The sequence below is a fragment of the Drosophila innubila genome (assembly GCF_004354385.1).
Source record: "Drosophila innubila isolate TH190305 chromosome 2R unlocalized genomic scaffold, UK_Dinn_1.0 1_C_2R, whole genome shotgun sequence".
In the NCBI taxonomy this organism is placed as follows: Eukaryota; Metazoa; Arthropoda; class Insecta; order Diptera; family Drosophilidae; genus Drosophila; species Drosophila innubila.
In genome coordinates, this window is record NW_022995374.1 from 5735090 (window position 1) to 5747376 (window position 12287).

Genomic DNA, 12287 nt, shown 5'->3' on the forward strand with positions numbered 1-12287 from the left:
CACGAGCACGCACCACCTCTAAATGCATATACATTTTTAAGTAATATGCATGTGTGTGCTCAAACACCGTATCGTATATGTTGTTGTTTACTTCCAACGCAAATAAACTCTCGCGCTCTCTCATTTGCGCTCTCTCATTTGTGCGCTCTCCATTGCTCACCCGACCGGTCTCTGACACAATTGTGCGCTCACTCTCACCTGGTATAAAGAGCGCTGCGACGGCGATGATCAGTTTACTTGGAAAACTGGAACCGTGCGGTCGTGTGCGACGGAATTGGGCTTAGTCCGTTTAGTGGTTAATTGAAATCACTAATACTTAGTTAGTTATTGCAAAACGAGAATAAACGCAAAATGCCATCTGCAGCGACAACTTCAGTGCGCATTCTGATCGGTGCTTTGACCGTTATAATAGGCGTGACCTACAAGAACTATCGGGACTTATCTGCGCCCGGCAAGCGTCCTGACCTGGATAGCAATGAGTATTGGGGACCAAAGCTGCAGGGTTCATATAAGGAAAACAAAGCTGTGCTGCCCTATGACATAAGTGTTGCCCCTGAGGTAAGTATTTAGGTAGCTGGAAGCAGCCATGAACTTTAGCTGCCCTCGATACCCGAACCCGTTTGCCCAACAACTGCGCATATTAATTATTTTGGTAATTCCCCCTCTCAGCTCATTGCTGACCTGAAAACACAGCTGGATCGTCCGCTAAAATTGCAGGAACCACTGGAAGGTGTCGGCTTTGAGTACGGTTTCAATGCCAACGAGTTGCAGAAAGTGGTGAAATACTGGCGTGAAAGCTATCTCACCAAATGGAACGAACACGAGCAATTCCTTAAGAAGTTCAAGCACTTCCAGACCGAGATTCAGGGGTAAGTTAAACTCCCGTTTAATACGTTACTCGAATTCGAATTTGACTTCATTTACTTGTAGAGTTTATGAAATTTCAGAACATTTTATGCATGCAAGACTCGCCCATTGACTTTAAGACTAATTAACATTTCATTTTCAGTTTGAAAATTCATTTTATTCATGTGAAGCCCGTCAAGGCAGAGGGTAAGAAGGTTCTGCCATTGCTCTTACTTCACGGCTGGCCGGGATCAGTACGTGAATTTTATGAGCTTCTTCCCCTATTGACCACTGGCAATGATAAGAGCGATTACGTCTTTGAGGTGATAGCGCCCAGTCTGCCAGGCTACGGTTGGTCGCAGGTAAGTTTCAGCTGAATGTTATCTATGGTTTGGAACTTTCATCATTTTGGAATTTATTTCATAGAGCGCTTCAAGACCCGGCTTTGGCGCTGCTCAAGTCTCGGTGGTTATGCGTAATCTGATGCTGCGTCTGGGATTCAACAAGTTCCTGATTCAGGGCGGCGATTGGGGTAGCATTATTGGCAGCAATCTGGCTGCCCTCTTTCCGGACAATGTGCTCGGCTATCACTCGAATATGTGTGGCAACAGTAGTCCCCTGGCCAACATCAGAATGCTGCTGTCTTCATTCTTGCCCAGCTTCTACATTGACAGTCAATACGCACATTTCTACAAGGGCTTGGGCCACTTATTCAAGAATCTTATAATGGAGGAAATGGGCTATGCCCACATTCAGGCCACCAAACCGGATACCATTGGCAGTGCTCTGGCCCATAATCCCGTTGGCCTGGCTGCCTACATATTTGAAAAGTTCTCAACTTGGACAAATGAGGAGTACAAAAGCTTGCCGGATGGCGGTCTGACCAAGCGTTTTAGCTACGATCAGCTGCTGGACAACATAATGGTCTATTATGTTACCAATTCGATAACCACATCCGTACGTTTATATGCCGAGACTATGAACAGCACCCAAATGGGATTGAACCTCGAGAGTGTTCATATTCATGCACCCGTCGGATGTGCCCGATTCCTGCATGAATTGGCGCACACTCCGGACTCTGTGCTGGCCAATAAGTATCGCAATCTGGTCCACAGCACACACTACAATGAGGGTGGACACTTCCCAGCCTTCGAAGTGCCCCAGCAGCTCTATGAGGACTTTGCTTCCTTTGTGAAGAAGGCCTTTGCCTAGTTTTAATAATTTGCATTTGCATTTAATTAAATGTTGTATTTTCATTGAATCGGCGTAGGATTTAAATAAAGGTATTGTTTATATTTTCTAAAAAAAAAAAACAAAGAATGTTATTTAATATCATTTAGTAAAGTTAGGATTGTTTGTTTATCGTTGGACATTGACACAGCTGAACTGTAGACGATACATATTGGGTTATGAACAAATAATGTGCAATGTACACAAATCGTATACAGAATAACAATCAGCTCTAACATAGACACAATGAATATATGTATGTATTCAAAGGTTTCATAATACATTCGCCTCGGCATATGTGACTATTATATACGCTTCATTCTATACATTTCATATTTTGTAATTTATTCTGAAGTCCATTTTAAATATGAGTTTGAAATAGAGAGAGTTCAAACTGTCGTTACGTTTTCTAATTAAATACGGGCAAAAAATGCAAAGACTCATTTAAAATATATTATGCGAAAGTATAAATACTTGCTATTTAAAACAATTGGTAACACTTGAATTATTGTTTTATTTTTATTCCGATCTGTTTTTACAAGTTTATGTCGCTTGAGGCTGAAGCAACCATTTGACCCAGCAAACAGCTGCGTTGCAAATTATACACAATTAAAAAACTAATCAATTACCCAACACGCAAAGCTTTGACACAAGCACAGCTGAAAAGCTTTCCAGCCAACATTAAATCTCGCAAGGGGCATTGACGACTTGTCAAAGCTCCTATCAATTGCCGATTGTCAAGCTGGAGTTGATAGTAAATTGAACTGATGTAGCGTAGTTAAATAAACACAAAACGCTTATCATCGTGTGTATGCGAAGTTTAACGATCAGACAGACGATCGACAGAGACAACAACAATAGGAGAGTGCTCGACTATGAGATACCCTGCGTCAAGGCCCTTAGATACTCTAACAGTACACTCACAGTTAGTCAAGTAATTGTTTTAATAAATTAAAAGAAATTAACATAATTTATTTTGAACCCTTTATATGCAGGGGTGCCAACAAAATCGAAAAAAACCGAAAATCGCCTTAAAAATTTATGGAGTTTTGAGAGATTTTCAGTATGTTTTGATTTTCTATGGCAACCCTGATTGTTGCTTTTTTATTATCATATTTTAATTGAGTTGCTAGTAATGCTTAATAAAAATAAAAATCACATTTTTGGTAATTATTTTAAGACAAAAAAATTTTAAACTAAATGGATTTATTATTTTTTTTTAACTTACCATATGCAACTAAATCTAATAAAAACTAATAACCAAATGAGTGATTTTCAGTAGGTTTCGAGTTCTATGGCATCCCTGATAGTTGCTTTTTTATTATCATATTTTAATTTAGTTGCTAGTGGTGCTTAATAAAAATAATAATCATATGTATTTGGTAATTATTAAAAAAAAAACAAAAAAATTGTTTAACCAAATGGTTTTATAATTTTTTTTTAGCTTGCTCTAAAAACCATAAGCAATAACATAATATAATAACAAATAATAACCAAAAGGAAAGCTTTTGTTGAAAATAAATATTGACCTTTTTTTGGGAAAACAATTTTTGGACATATGTATACTGTGTATACATTTTCACTAACAAATAATACCCTCGGTACAGGGTACAACAACTTAGCTGCAATCTCAGCAAAATGCTAAGTATGTAGATTAGACGTTAGCTGGGCAGTCAGTGTGACGGGAACGTTTGAATTGAGAAGTACTACGATTCTCGAATTCTCGAATATGTCGCCCGTAACAAGACTTCTGGTGCTGCTTTTGGCCGTGGGCGGTGGTGTGGTTTATAAGCGGTTAAATCAGCTGTGGGGAGATTTGCCGGCGCCCACATTGGATGCCCAGCAATGGTGGGGCGATGAGGCATCTCCGAAAGACTATGCCGCCTATTTGGCCAACTCATCTGAGGTGGTGGGCAATCGCCTGGTGTACCCGGAGTCGGTAAGATAAGAGTTAACTTATTGTTAGCCAAAACTACTAACCTATTTAAACTAAAACTGCTAGACCATTGAGGATCTGAGTAAACAATTGAATCGCACACTACGTCTAACACCTCCGCTGGAGGGTGTTGCCTTTGAGTATGGATTTAACACGGATTATCTGAAGAAACTGGTGGCCTATTGGCGCGATGACTACTTGCCGCGTTGGCGTGAACGTGAGGTGTTCCTTTGGCAGTTCAATCACTTCACCACAGAAATACAAGGGTGAGTGCGGCCGTGATAACAGCTTATCGCCACTTTGAGTCCAATGATAAGGAGTTTTCATTTAGTCTACGCATGCACTTTCTACACCTGATGGTCTACGATGACAACAAGGTGGGCAAGCAGCACTATCCGGTGTTGTTGCTTCACGGCTGGCCGGGATCGGTGCGTGAGTTCTACGACTTTATCCATTTGCTGCATCAAACCCATTTGGATGATAAGAACAAGTACATATTCAATGTGATTGTGCCCAGTTTGCCGGGCTACGGCTGGTCACAGGTATATATACATATGATAGAGCTGCTCAACAGTTTCTAATATGCTTCACTTTTTAGGGCACCTCACGTCCCGGTTTGGGACCGGCTCAGATGGCCGTCATGCTGCGTAATCTGATGTTGCGCCTGGGCTATGATAAGTTCTTTGTTCAGGGCGGCGATTGGGGATCCGTGTTGGGCTCACACTTGGCCACCCTTTATCCGGACAACGTGCTGGGCTATCACTCGAATATGTGCAACAATCTGAGTCCGAAGTCAACGGTGAAGGGTTTACTGGCTGGCCTATTTCCCAGTTTCTTTGTGCCCAGCGGCTTTGAGGATTTCTTCTTTCCCAAGTCGAGGGAGTTTAGCTATTTGATGGAGGAAAGCGGTTACTTCCATCTGCAGGCCACCAAACCGGACACCATTGGCTCCGCACTTACCGAAAATCCCGTCGGCCTTGCCGCCTATATTCTCGAAAAGTTCTCCACCTGGACAAATGCCAGCTATCGCTCTCTGCCCGATGGAGGTCTTACCCAGCGCTACAAACTGGATGCTCTCTTCGACAATGTGATGATTTACTATCTGACCAACTCGATCACCACATCGCAGCGTCTCTATGCGGAGGCCTACACCAAGGAGCAGCGGGAACTGCAGCTGGAGCGCGTTCCCACCACTGTGCCGACGGGCTGTGCTCGGTTCAAGGGCGACATCATGCAGTTCCTGGACACACAGCTGCAGGACAAGTACAAGAATCTAATTCACAGCACCTACTACAAGAGGGGCGGTCACTTTGCCGCCCTCGAGTTGCCCAAGGTGCTGTACACAGATTTCATTGAGTTTGTTAAGAAAGTTGAGCGCAAATTTAATATTAAAACTTTGTAAATAAACAGCAGTTTTGCAAAATTCAATTTAAATAGTGGGATTCCTGAAACAGATTCGGATTTGGTTTCGATTTCGTTTAAGCAAATCCGAATCTGCTTCAGGAATACCACCAATGTTTCTCGTCAGAGCTTCAAAAATATTGATATTTTTCCAACATTAATATGGAAATTTGTTTATCAATCCATGAAGTTGATCTTTTACTTTAGAAACGGTCTTAAAATTGGAATCTAATTTAAGATTCTATATAATCGATGCAAATGTCAGCTCTAATTTAAATTGTAAAGAAATCGCTTATCGAATGGTATCGACACACTGGCTTATTGAGCGATTGTCATTTGATCCTGCCGAGTTGATTCGCCAGTGTTGCCAGTGCGCCAAAGCTTAAATGAAAGCGAAGAAAAGATAGAGTAACAACTTCACAAAGCGAGCGGATGCAAATAAAGAAAGCACACAAAGAGCAGAGAAAATAAACATTTAATTGCATACATTTATTATTAAAAATTAAACTAAGTGTCAGTGGCATCGCAAGTTGTCAGTGTGCCACATATATTTTAACAGCCATTTTGTGAGGAGCAGTTTGGTTGCCACACACACATTGAAATACAATTCCTGAAATTCCTGAAACCTCTTCAAGCACAGCTGCGAAAGTGTAACATTAGTTTTTTAGTTAATAGGTTTTAATCATACAATTTCAAACAAAAGAACGTCCAGAATGACCGATCTTAAGCAAACGGTGTCATTAACCAGCGTCAACTCGGAGAATATGTCGCGCCATCAAATGCTGGAGTGGGTCAACACAATGGTCAATGGACATTTTAAAAAAATCGAAGAGCTGTGCTCAGGTAATTATTGCCAAGATCAAAATCACTCATAAAGTCACGCTAACAGAAGCTTTCTTAATCAATCAACAGGTGTCGCATACTGTCAAATGATGGAAATGATCTTTCCCAATTGCATCAATCTAAAGCGGGTTAAAATGTTCGCTAAGCTGGAACACGAGTGCTTCCATAATATGAAGTTGTTCCAAGGCGCTCTCACTCGTCTCAAGCTGGACAAAACCATTCCAGTGGATCGCTTGATCAAGGGTCGATTCCAGGACAACTTTGAGTTTCTACAGTGGTTCAAAAAGTTCTTTGACTCGCAGGCTCCGGGGCTGGAGAACATCAAATCAGCTGCCAATGCGGTGCAGCCAAAGCCAATCAAGCCACGTGCCATAATGGCCAAAGATGAATCCACATGTGACTTGAGAGCCACTATGGAGGAGCTTAACCAGAAGACTGCAGCTGCCATAGCTAAGCGAGATTATGCCTATGAAAAGCTACGCAAGATCGAGATACTTCTCACAGAGACTCTCAATAGGAATGAGCATGTGACGTTCTGCAATCGGATCGCTGGCGTGCTATATAAGACCGATGCGGATGCGGATGAGAATCTCGCTGATAGACATGAAGTGGCTATAGATGATGATGATGATATGAATATGGGAATGTATTAAAGATTTTAGTAACTGTTGTATTATTCGGAAATATATAAATATAAATGAATCCTTTGGATTGGGATTGGTATTGGATTGCTATATAAGACCGATCCGGATGAGAATCTCGATGATAGACATGATGATGATATGAATATGGGAATGTATTAAAGATTTTAGTAACTGTTGTATTATTCGGAAATATATAAATATAAAAGAATTATTTGTAGCTGTATTAATCCTTTGGATTGGGATTGGAATCACGTTCAGGACTGCTGTCTTCGGAGCTGGAACTGGCATAATCTCCCACCAAGCTCACAGGTTTCTCCATCGCTGGTGTCTCTGTCGTCGGTTTTCGCTTGATGCCCAAATCCTGGAGCTGCAGCTGAGTGTTTAACGCCTTCTGTCGCTTCAGGCCTCCAAATGTAGTTGTCGTGGCTCCCGGCATAGCTGGACGCATGAGCAGCTCCAGACGCTGCTCCGATTCACGTTCGATTGCGGATCTCGTTTGCAGCTTCATCAACGCTGCCATTTCTCTGTCCTGCTCCGATTCGGGAAGTAATGCTATGTCCAAACTGCTCTTGGCCAGCAACTGACGATCGAGTTCCTGCTGTCCTTTGATCTCCTTCTTCTGCTGTCGGAACTCGGCACGTAGCCGATAGTTGGCCACATAGCTGTCATCCCAGACACTTTGATTACGCTCCACGAGCTTCTGCAGCACAGGTTTGGAATCTGCAGCTGCCTTGGCATCTTTGGCCTGGTGCTCCAACTTGTACATGGCATCGTCGAAGAGACGCTTCTGCACCTCTTTGGTTTCGGGTACGACCTGTTCATTCTGAAGCGGATCCCAGCGGTTTTCCTGACGCCTGGCTCCCGACAGTATCACATAGTCCAGATTCCCAGGATCCGTTTGTATCTCAAAGTGGTTATCACACAGATGGCACTTCATGCGAAACTTGTAAATGGGCGTGGTGTAGTACATGCCCACCTTGGTCTTCTCGGCATTGTAGCGCACTCCCATGCCAATGTGATTCTTGCAGCCGTCGCACCAGATGTTATAGGGCATCTCGAATCGGATGATGATGATGCCCAGGTGGATTTTGCGGGCACGCTCTCGCAGCGCATGTGTGCCGCGAAATTTATTTAGTCCGCCCTTCTTCGGATCATAGTCGGGCGGATAGTATTTGTTTTGTCCTTTGCGTTCACCCATTTCAACAACAAATTACAAATTCTTTCAAAACTCTGAACTGTTTGTTTACACACTTTCGGCACACTGGCGCCATCTGTCGTAATCAGCTGTTGCAAAACTTGTACATTTATATCGATATATCAAAATTTTCTCGAAACCAAGGCTGCCACACTGTTTTTCAAAAAAGAAAAGGAATTTCAATCAATAAATCTAACATTTTAAAATGCCTACCTAAAAAAAAGGTGAAAAAGATAGAAAAAAATGAAAAAAGATAAAACAAAGAATACCTTTTTTCGAAAATTTACTTTTACTTTTAAGAATCGGAAATTTATACTGGATGGGCAACCCTCGGTTTGGCAACTCTAATAAATTAATATATATTGAGCAAATCGCGTGTGGCAGTTTGTGTTAAGGACGCTTTTTAACCCTTTTTGCCACGTAAATTAAATTAAAGTTGCTTGAAGCGCTATCTCAAAAATGATTATCTACACAAATGAGGGCAATCCGCTCGGTCTGCAGCTGCTGATGCTGGCGAAATTCGCCAAGCAAGCGGTGCAGGTGCAGTTGGTTAACCTAAATGGTAAAGAGAGAGGGAGAAAGAAACTGCGGGCCGGCAACGTGCAACGTTGAATTGAATGAATGAATGATGGTTAAACTGATGCAATAACGCTTTTTGTTGCAGATGCCAAGTACAAGGATTTGCTGGTGTTGCCCACTATCGAGTTAGACAATGGAATGCGATTGTTCTCAGCCGCAGCCATCGCCAAATATCTGCTGGGTGATGAGGGTCAGCAGAGGGACGAGGTATGTTGTTTGTTGCCCCTTCAAGGTTAAACCAATTGAATCTAACGCACATCTCGCACGCACAGTGGCTGGAGTGGTCCACAACACTGCTGGCGCCAGCTTTGGCTCACTATATGGCCGTGGGACATCGTGCCGATCCAAATGCTTTGCCCGTGCTCAACAGTCTGGTGAAGAAACTTAATGATTCCCTAAAGAATGCAGCCTTTTTGGCTGGCGATAAACTGACAGCAGCTGATATTGCTGTGTGGTCGCTTTTGGCGCCAGATGGCACTCTGAAGGGCGCCCAAAACGTGGAGAATCTGCGCAGCTGGTATGACAAGATTAAGGCACTTCCCGAGGTGCAGCAGGTGTTGAGTGAGCATCCGCTCAAGGATCTGAGCTTTAATGCCCTGCAGCACTCAAATCGCTACGGCGGCTTGCATCATGTGCCGCTCAAGCGTGCCAGCCTTGCAGATGCCGGCAATCTGCTGGCCGACACTGGCTCCCAGACACTGGCAGACACCATCACCGACGAGGAGATCAATGCTGCCCGCACTGCCTTCGCATTCAGTCAACCCAAGGAGTTCGCCGAACCGCGCATTGTGCTGCCCAAGGCGGGTGAGCGTAATGTGCTCATCACCTCGGCTCTGCCGTATGTCAACAATGTGCCACATCTGGGCAACATCATTGGCTGTGTGCTGTCCGCCGATATCTATGCTCGCTACGCCCGTAGCGTTGGCTACAACACACTCTTCATCTGTGGCACGGATGAGTACGGCACGGCGACGGAGAACAAGGCTCTGGCCGAGAACCTGACGCCACGTGAGATCTGCGACAAGTACTTTGAGCTGCACAATGCCATTTATCGCTGGTTTGGCATTGGATTCGATTTCTTTGGTCGCACCACGCACCAGGAGCAGACTGAGTTAGTTGGACTTCATCTTAACAACGAATTGAGTAACTAAAGCATTTTATTTGATATTTTAGTATTGTTCAAGAGGCTTTCAAGGATGTCTACAATGCTGGCTATATACTCACGGAGAGCGTGGAACAGTTGCTGTGCCAGAAATGCGATCGCTTCCTGGCTGATCGGTGAGAATTCCTTACCAGAGGAGACACAGAAACTACCTAAAACTTCCATATTCTCATATCATCTCCAACTTCCTTTCTTTTAGCTTTGTGGAGGGCACTTGTCCGCATCCTGGCTGTGGCTATGAGGATGCACGTGGCGATCAGTGCGACAAGTGTGGCAAGCTGGTGAATGCCACCGAGCTGGTGCGTCCACGCTGCAAGGTGTGCAACAGCGCACCTGTGCTTCGTTCCTCCGATCAGCTGTTCATAGATCTGCCCAAGGCGGAGCCGCTGCTGCGGGAATGGGTGGATCGTGTGGAGAACGGCTGGACACACAATGCACGGGTCATCACACGTGCCTGGCTACGTGAGGGTCTCAAGCCGCGTTGCATTACCCGCGATCTCAAATGGGGCATACCTGTGCCGCACAAGAATTTCGAGAAGAAGGTCTTCTACGTGTGGTTCGACGCACCTTATGGTTATGTGTCCATGACGAAACGCTATACCAAGGAGTATCTGCAGTGGTGGCGACCCGCCAAGGGCACCGATGTGGAGCTCTTCCAGTTCATGGCCAAGGACAATGTGCCCTTCCATTCGGTGGTGTGGCCCAGTGTCCTGCTGGCCATTAACAAGGGCAACACGCTGGTTAGCCACATCATGGCAACAGAGTATCTCAACTATGAGGATGGCAAGTTTAGCAAGAGTCGCGGCATTGGCGTCTTTGGCAATGATGCTCAGGAGACGGGCATTCCAGCGGACGTTTGGCGTTTCTATTTGGCCTCGGCTCGCCCTGAGGGTCAAGACTCCAGCTTCAGCTGGAACGATCTGGCTGCCCGCAACAACTCCGAGCTGCTCAACAATCTGGGCAACTTTGTCAATCGTGCATTGGTCTTCTGCGAGAAGAACTTTAACAGCACTGTGCCCGAGATGGTGCTCGGCCAGGATGAGCTTGTCCTGCTGGCGCTGATCAATCGCGAGCTGCGTGGTTACATCAACTCGCTGGAGAAGGCCAAGCTGCGCGATGGCATACGTCATTTCTTGGCCATTTCACGACATGGCAATGGCTACATGCAAACCCAACAGCCCTGGGTCCTGCTCAAGGGCAACGAGGAGCAAAAGACAAGAGCCGGCAGCATTATTGGTCTGTGCACCAACATAGCCTGTCTGTTGGCCAATCTGCTCTTCCCCTACATGCCGAGCACGGCGCGTACTCTGTTTGCCCAACTGAATGCCAAGCAGACGCCACTCAATGCCGAGTAAGTGACTCCAACTGGCATACCAATTCAATTGTTAACGAATTTCAATTATTTACAGCAAACCATTTGTATCTATCTTGTTGCCCGCTGGACACAAGATCGGCAAACCTTCGCCGCTGTTCAGCAAACTGGAGCAGTCCTTCATCGATGAGCTGAAGAGCAAGTATGGCGGTGTACAGGACACCAAGGCAGCAGCGGGACAGCAACCAAGTGCGGCGGAGTTGGAGGCGGCTGTGCAGGCTCAGGCCGAGAAGGTGCGTCAGTTAAAGAGCAGCACCAAGGACAAAGCTGTGTGGCAGCCAGAGGTCAACAAATTGCTGGAGCTTAAGAAACAACTGGAAGCGGCACAGAAGACAGCGGCGGTCACAGCTCCAGCAGCAGCTACAGCTCCACAGACTGCCTCACAGTCTGTACAGGATCTGGAGAAGGCTGTGCAGGCACAGGGGGAGAAGGTGCGTCAGTTAAAGGACAGCACAAAAGACAAGGCTGTGTGGCAGCCAGAGGTAAATGTGCTGCTCGATCTGAAAAAGAAACTGGAGGCAGCCAAAGCAGCGCCTCCTACCGCTGCACCTCCAGCTGCCGCCTCCGCTTCTGCCGCTCCAGATGCAGGCAAGGTCAAAGCATTAGAAGACAAAATTGCCCAGCAGGGGGAGAAGGTGCGCACTCTGAAAGCGTCTGGGGATGCCTCCGTTTGGAAACCCGAAGTGGATACTCTCCTGAGCCTCAAGAAGGAGCTGACGGCACTGACTGGCGCACCAGCAGCTCCAGCTGGAGGGCAGGGCAAGAATAAGAAGAAAAAGTAAAGCTCATCACATGTCTTCTACAATATTTAAAGGTTGCAAACTTTTGTGGACAATTCTATTCATTTTCATTAAGTTATTTCGCGTTGCTTTTGCATTTAAACAAGTTTTGTATTTATTTAAATAACAAGTATTGCTATTTTCTCTTAGTAATTTATTGAGTTTGTGAATGAAATAAATAAATATGTGCTGACTTTCATACCAATACGTTTTTTTAAATTTTTTAAAATTAAAAACTTAAATAGTTTTAATTAAATTATTATTTTAATATTAAACAAGTAAAATTTATTTATGGGAATT

The 12287-nt window shown here is 44.6% G+C and overlaps 5 protein-coding genes across 6 annotated transcripts; 4 read left to right on the forward strand and 1 right to left on the reverse strand.

Annotated features, from left to right (window-relative positions):
* The first annotated feature begins 217 nt into the window (after positions 1-217).
* On the forward strand, positions 218-2151 carry LOC117785521 (juvenile hormone epoxide hydrolase 1). The gene is made up of 4 exons (XM_034623594.1): positions 218-558; positions 670-869; positions 1010-1208; positions 1273-2151. Exons 1-4 carry the CDS (start codon positions 352-354, stop codon positions 2056-2058), a joined length of 1392 nt encoding a protein of 463 aa, XP_034479485.1. The 5' UTR covers positions 218-351; the 3' UTR covers positions 2059-2151.
* Positions 2152-3749: 1598 nt separating this feature from the next.
* On the forward strand, positions 3750-5440 carry LOC117785519 (juvenile hormone epoxide hydrolase 1). Its single transcript, XM_034623591.1, has 4 exons — positions 3750-4015; positions 4079-4278; positions 4344-4554; positions 4611-5440. The coding sequence occupies exons 1-4, from the start codon at positions 3806-3808 to the stop codon at positions 5412-5414; spliced, it is 1425 nt and encodes a 474-aa protein (XP_034479482.1). The 5' UTR covers positions 3750-3805; the 3' UTR covers positions 5415-5440.
* A 281-nt stretch (positions 5441-5721) lies between these two features.
* Positions 5722-7104, forward strand: LOC117785524 (microtubule-associated protein RP/EB family member 1). Of its 2 annotated transcripts, XM_034623598.1 has the most exons (4): positions 5722-5924; positions 5973-6256; positions 6326-6874; positions 7028-7104. In XM_034623598.1, the coding sequence occupies exons 2-4, from the start codon at positions 6127-6129 to the stop codon at positions 7057-7059; spliced, it is 711 nt and encodes a 236-aa protein (XP_034479489.1). In that variant the 5' UTR covers positions 5722-5924; positions 5973-6126; the 3' UTR covers positions 7060-7104. The 2 variants fall into 2 exon arrangements, with proteins under 2 accessions (XP_034479489.1, XP_034479488.1); XM_034623597.1 differs by lacking the exon at positions 7028-7104 and having other exon boundaries at positions 5724-5924; positions 6326-6959.
* On the reverse strand, positions 7059-8167 carry LOC117785523 (coiled-coil domain-containing protein 130 homolog). The gene has a single exon (XM_034623596.1). The coding sequence runs from the start codon at positions 8096-8098 to the stop codon at positions 7124-7126; it is 975 nt and encodes a 324-aa protein (XP_034479487.1). The 5' UTR covers positions 8099-8167; the 3' UTR covers positions 7059-7123.
* Positions 8168-8468: 301 nt separating this feature from the next.
* LOC117785516 (methionine--tRNA ligase, cytoplasmic) lies at positions 8469-12192 on the forward strand. The gene is made up of 6 exons (XM_034623589.1): positions 8469-8657; positions 8760-8881; positions 8947-9785; positions 9848-9952; positions 10036-11187; positions 11246-12192. Exons 1-6 carry the CDS (start codon positions 8555-8557, stop codon positions 11988-11990), a joined length of 3066 nt encoding a protein of 1021 aa, XP_034479480.1. The 5' UTR covers positions 8469-8554; the 3' UTR covers positions 11991-12192.
* The last annotated feature ends 95 nt before the right edge of the window (positions 12193-12287 follow it).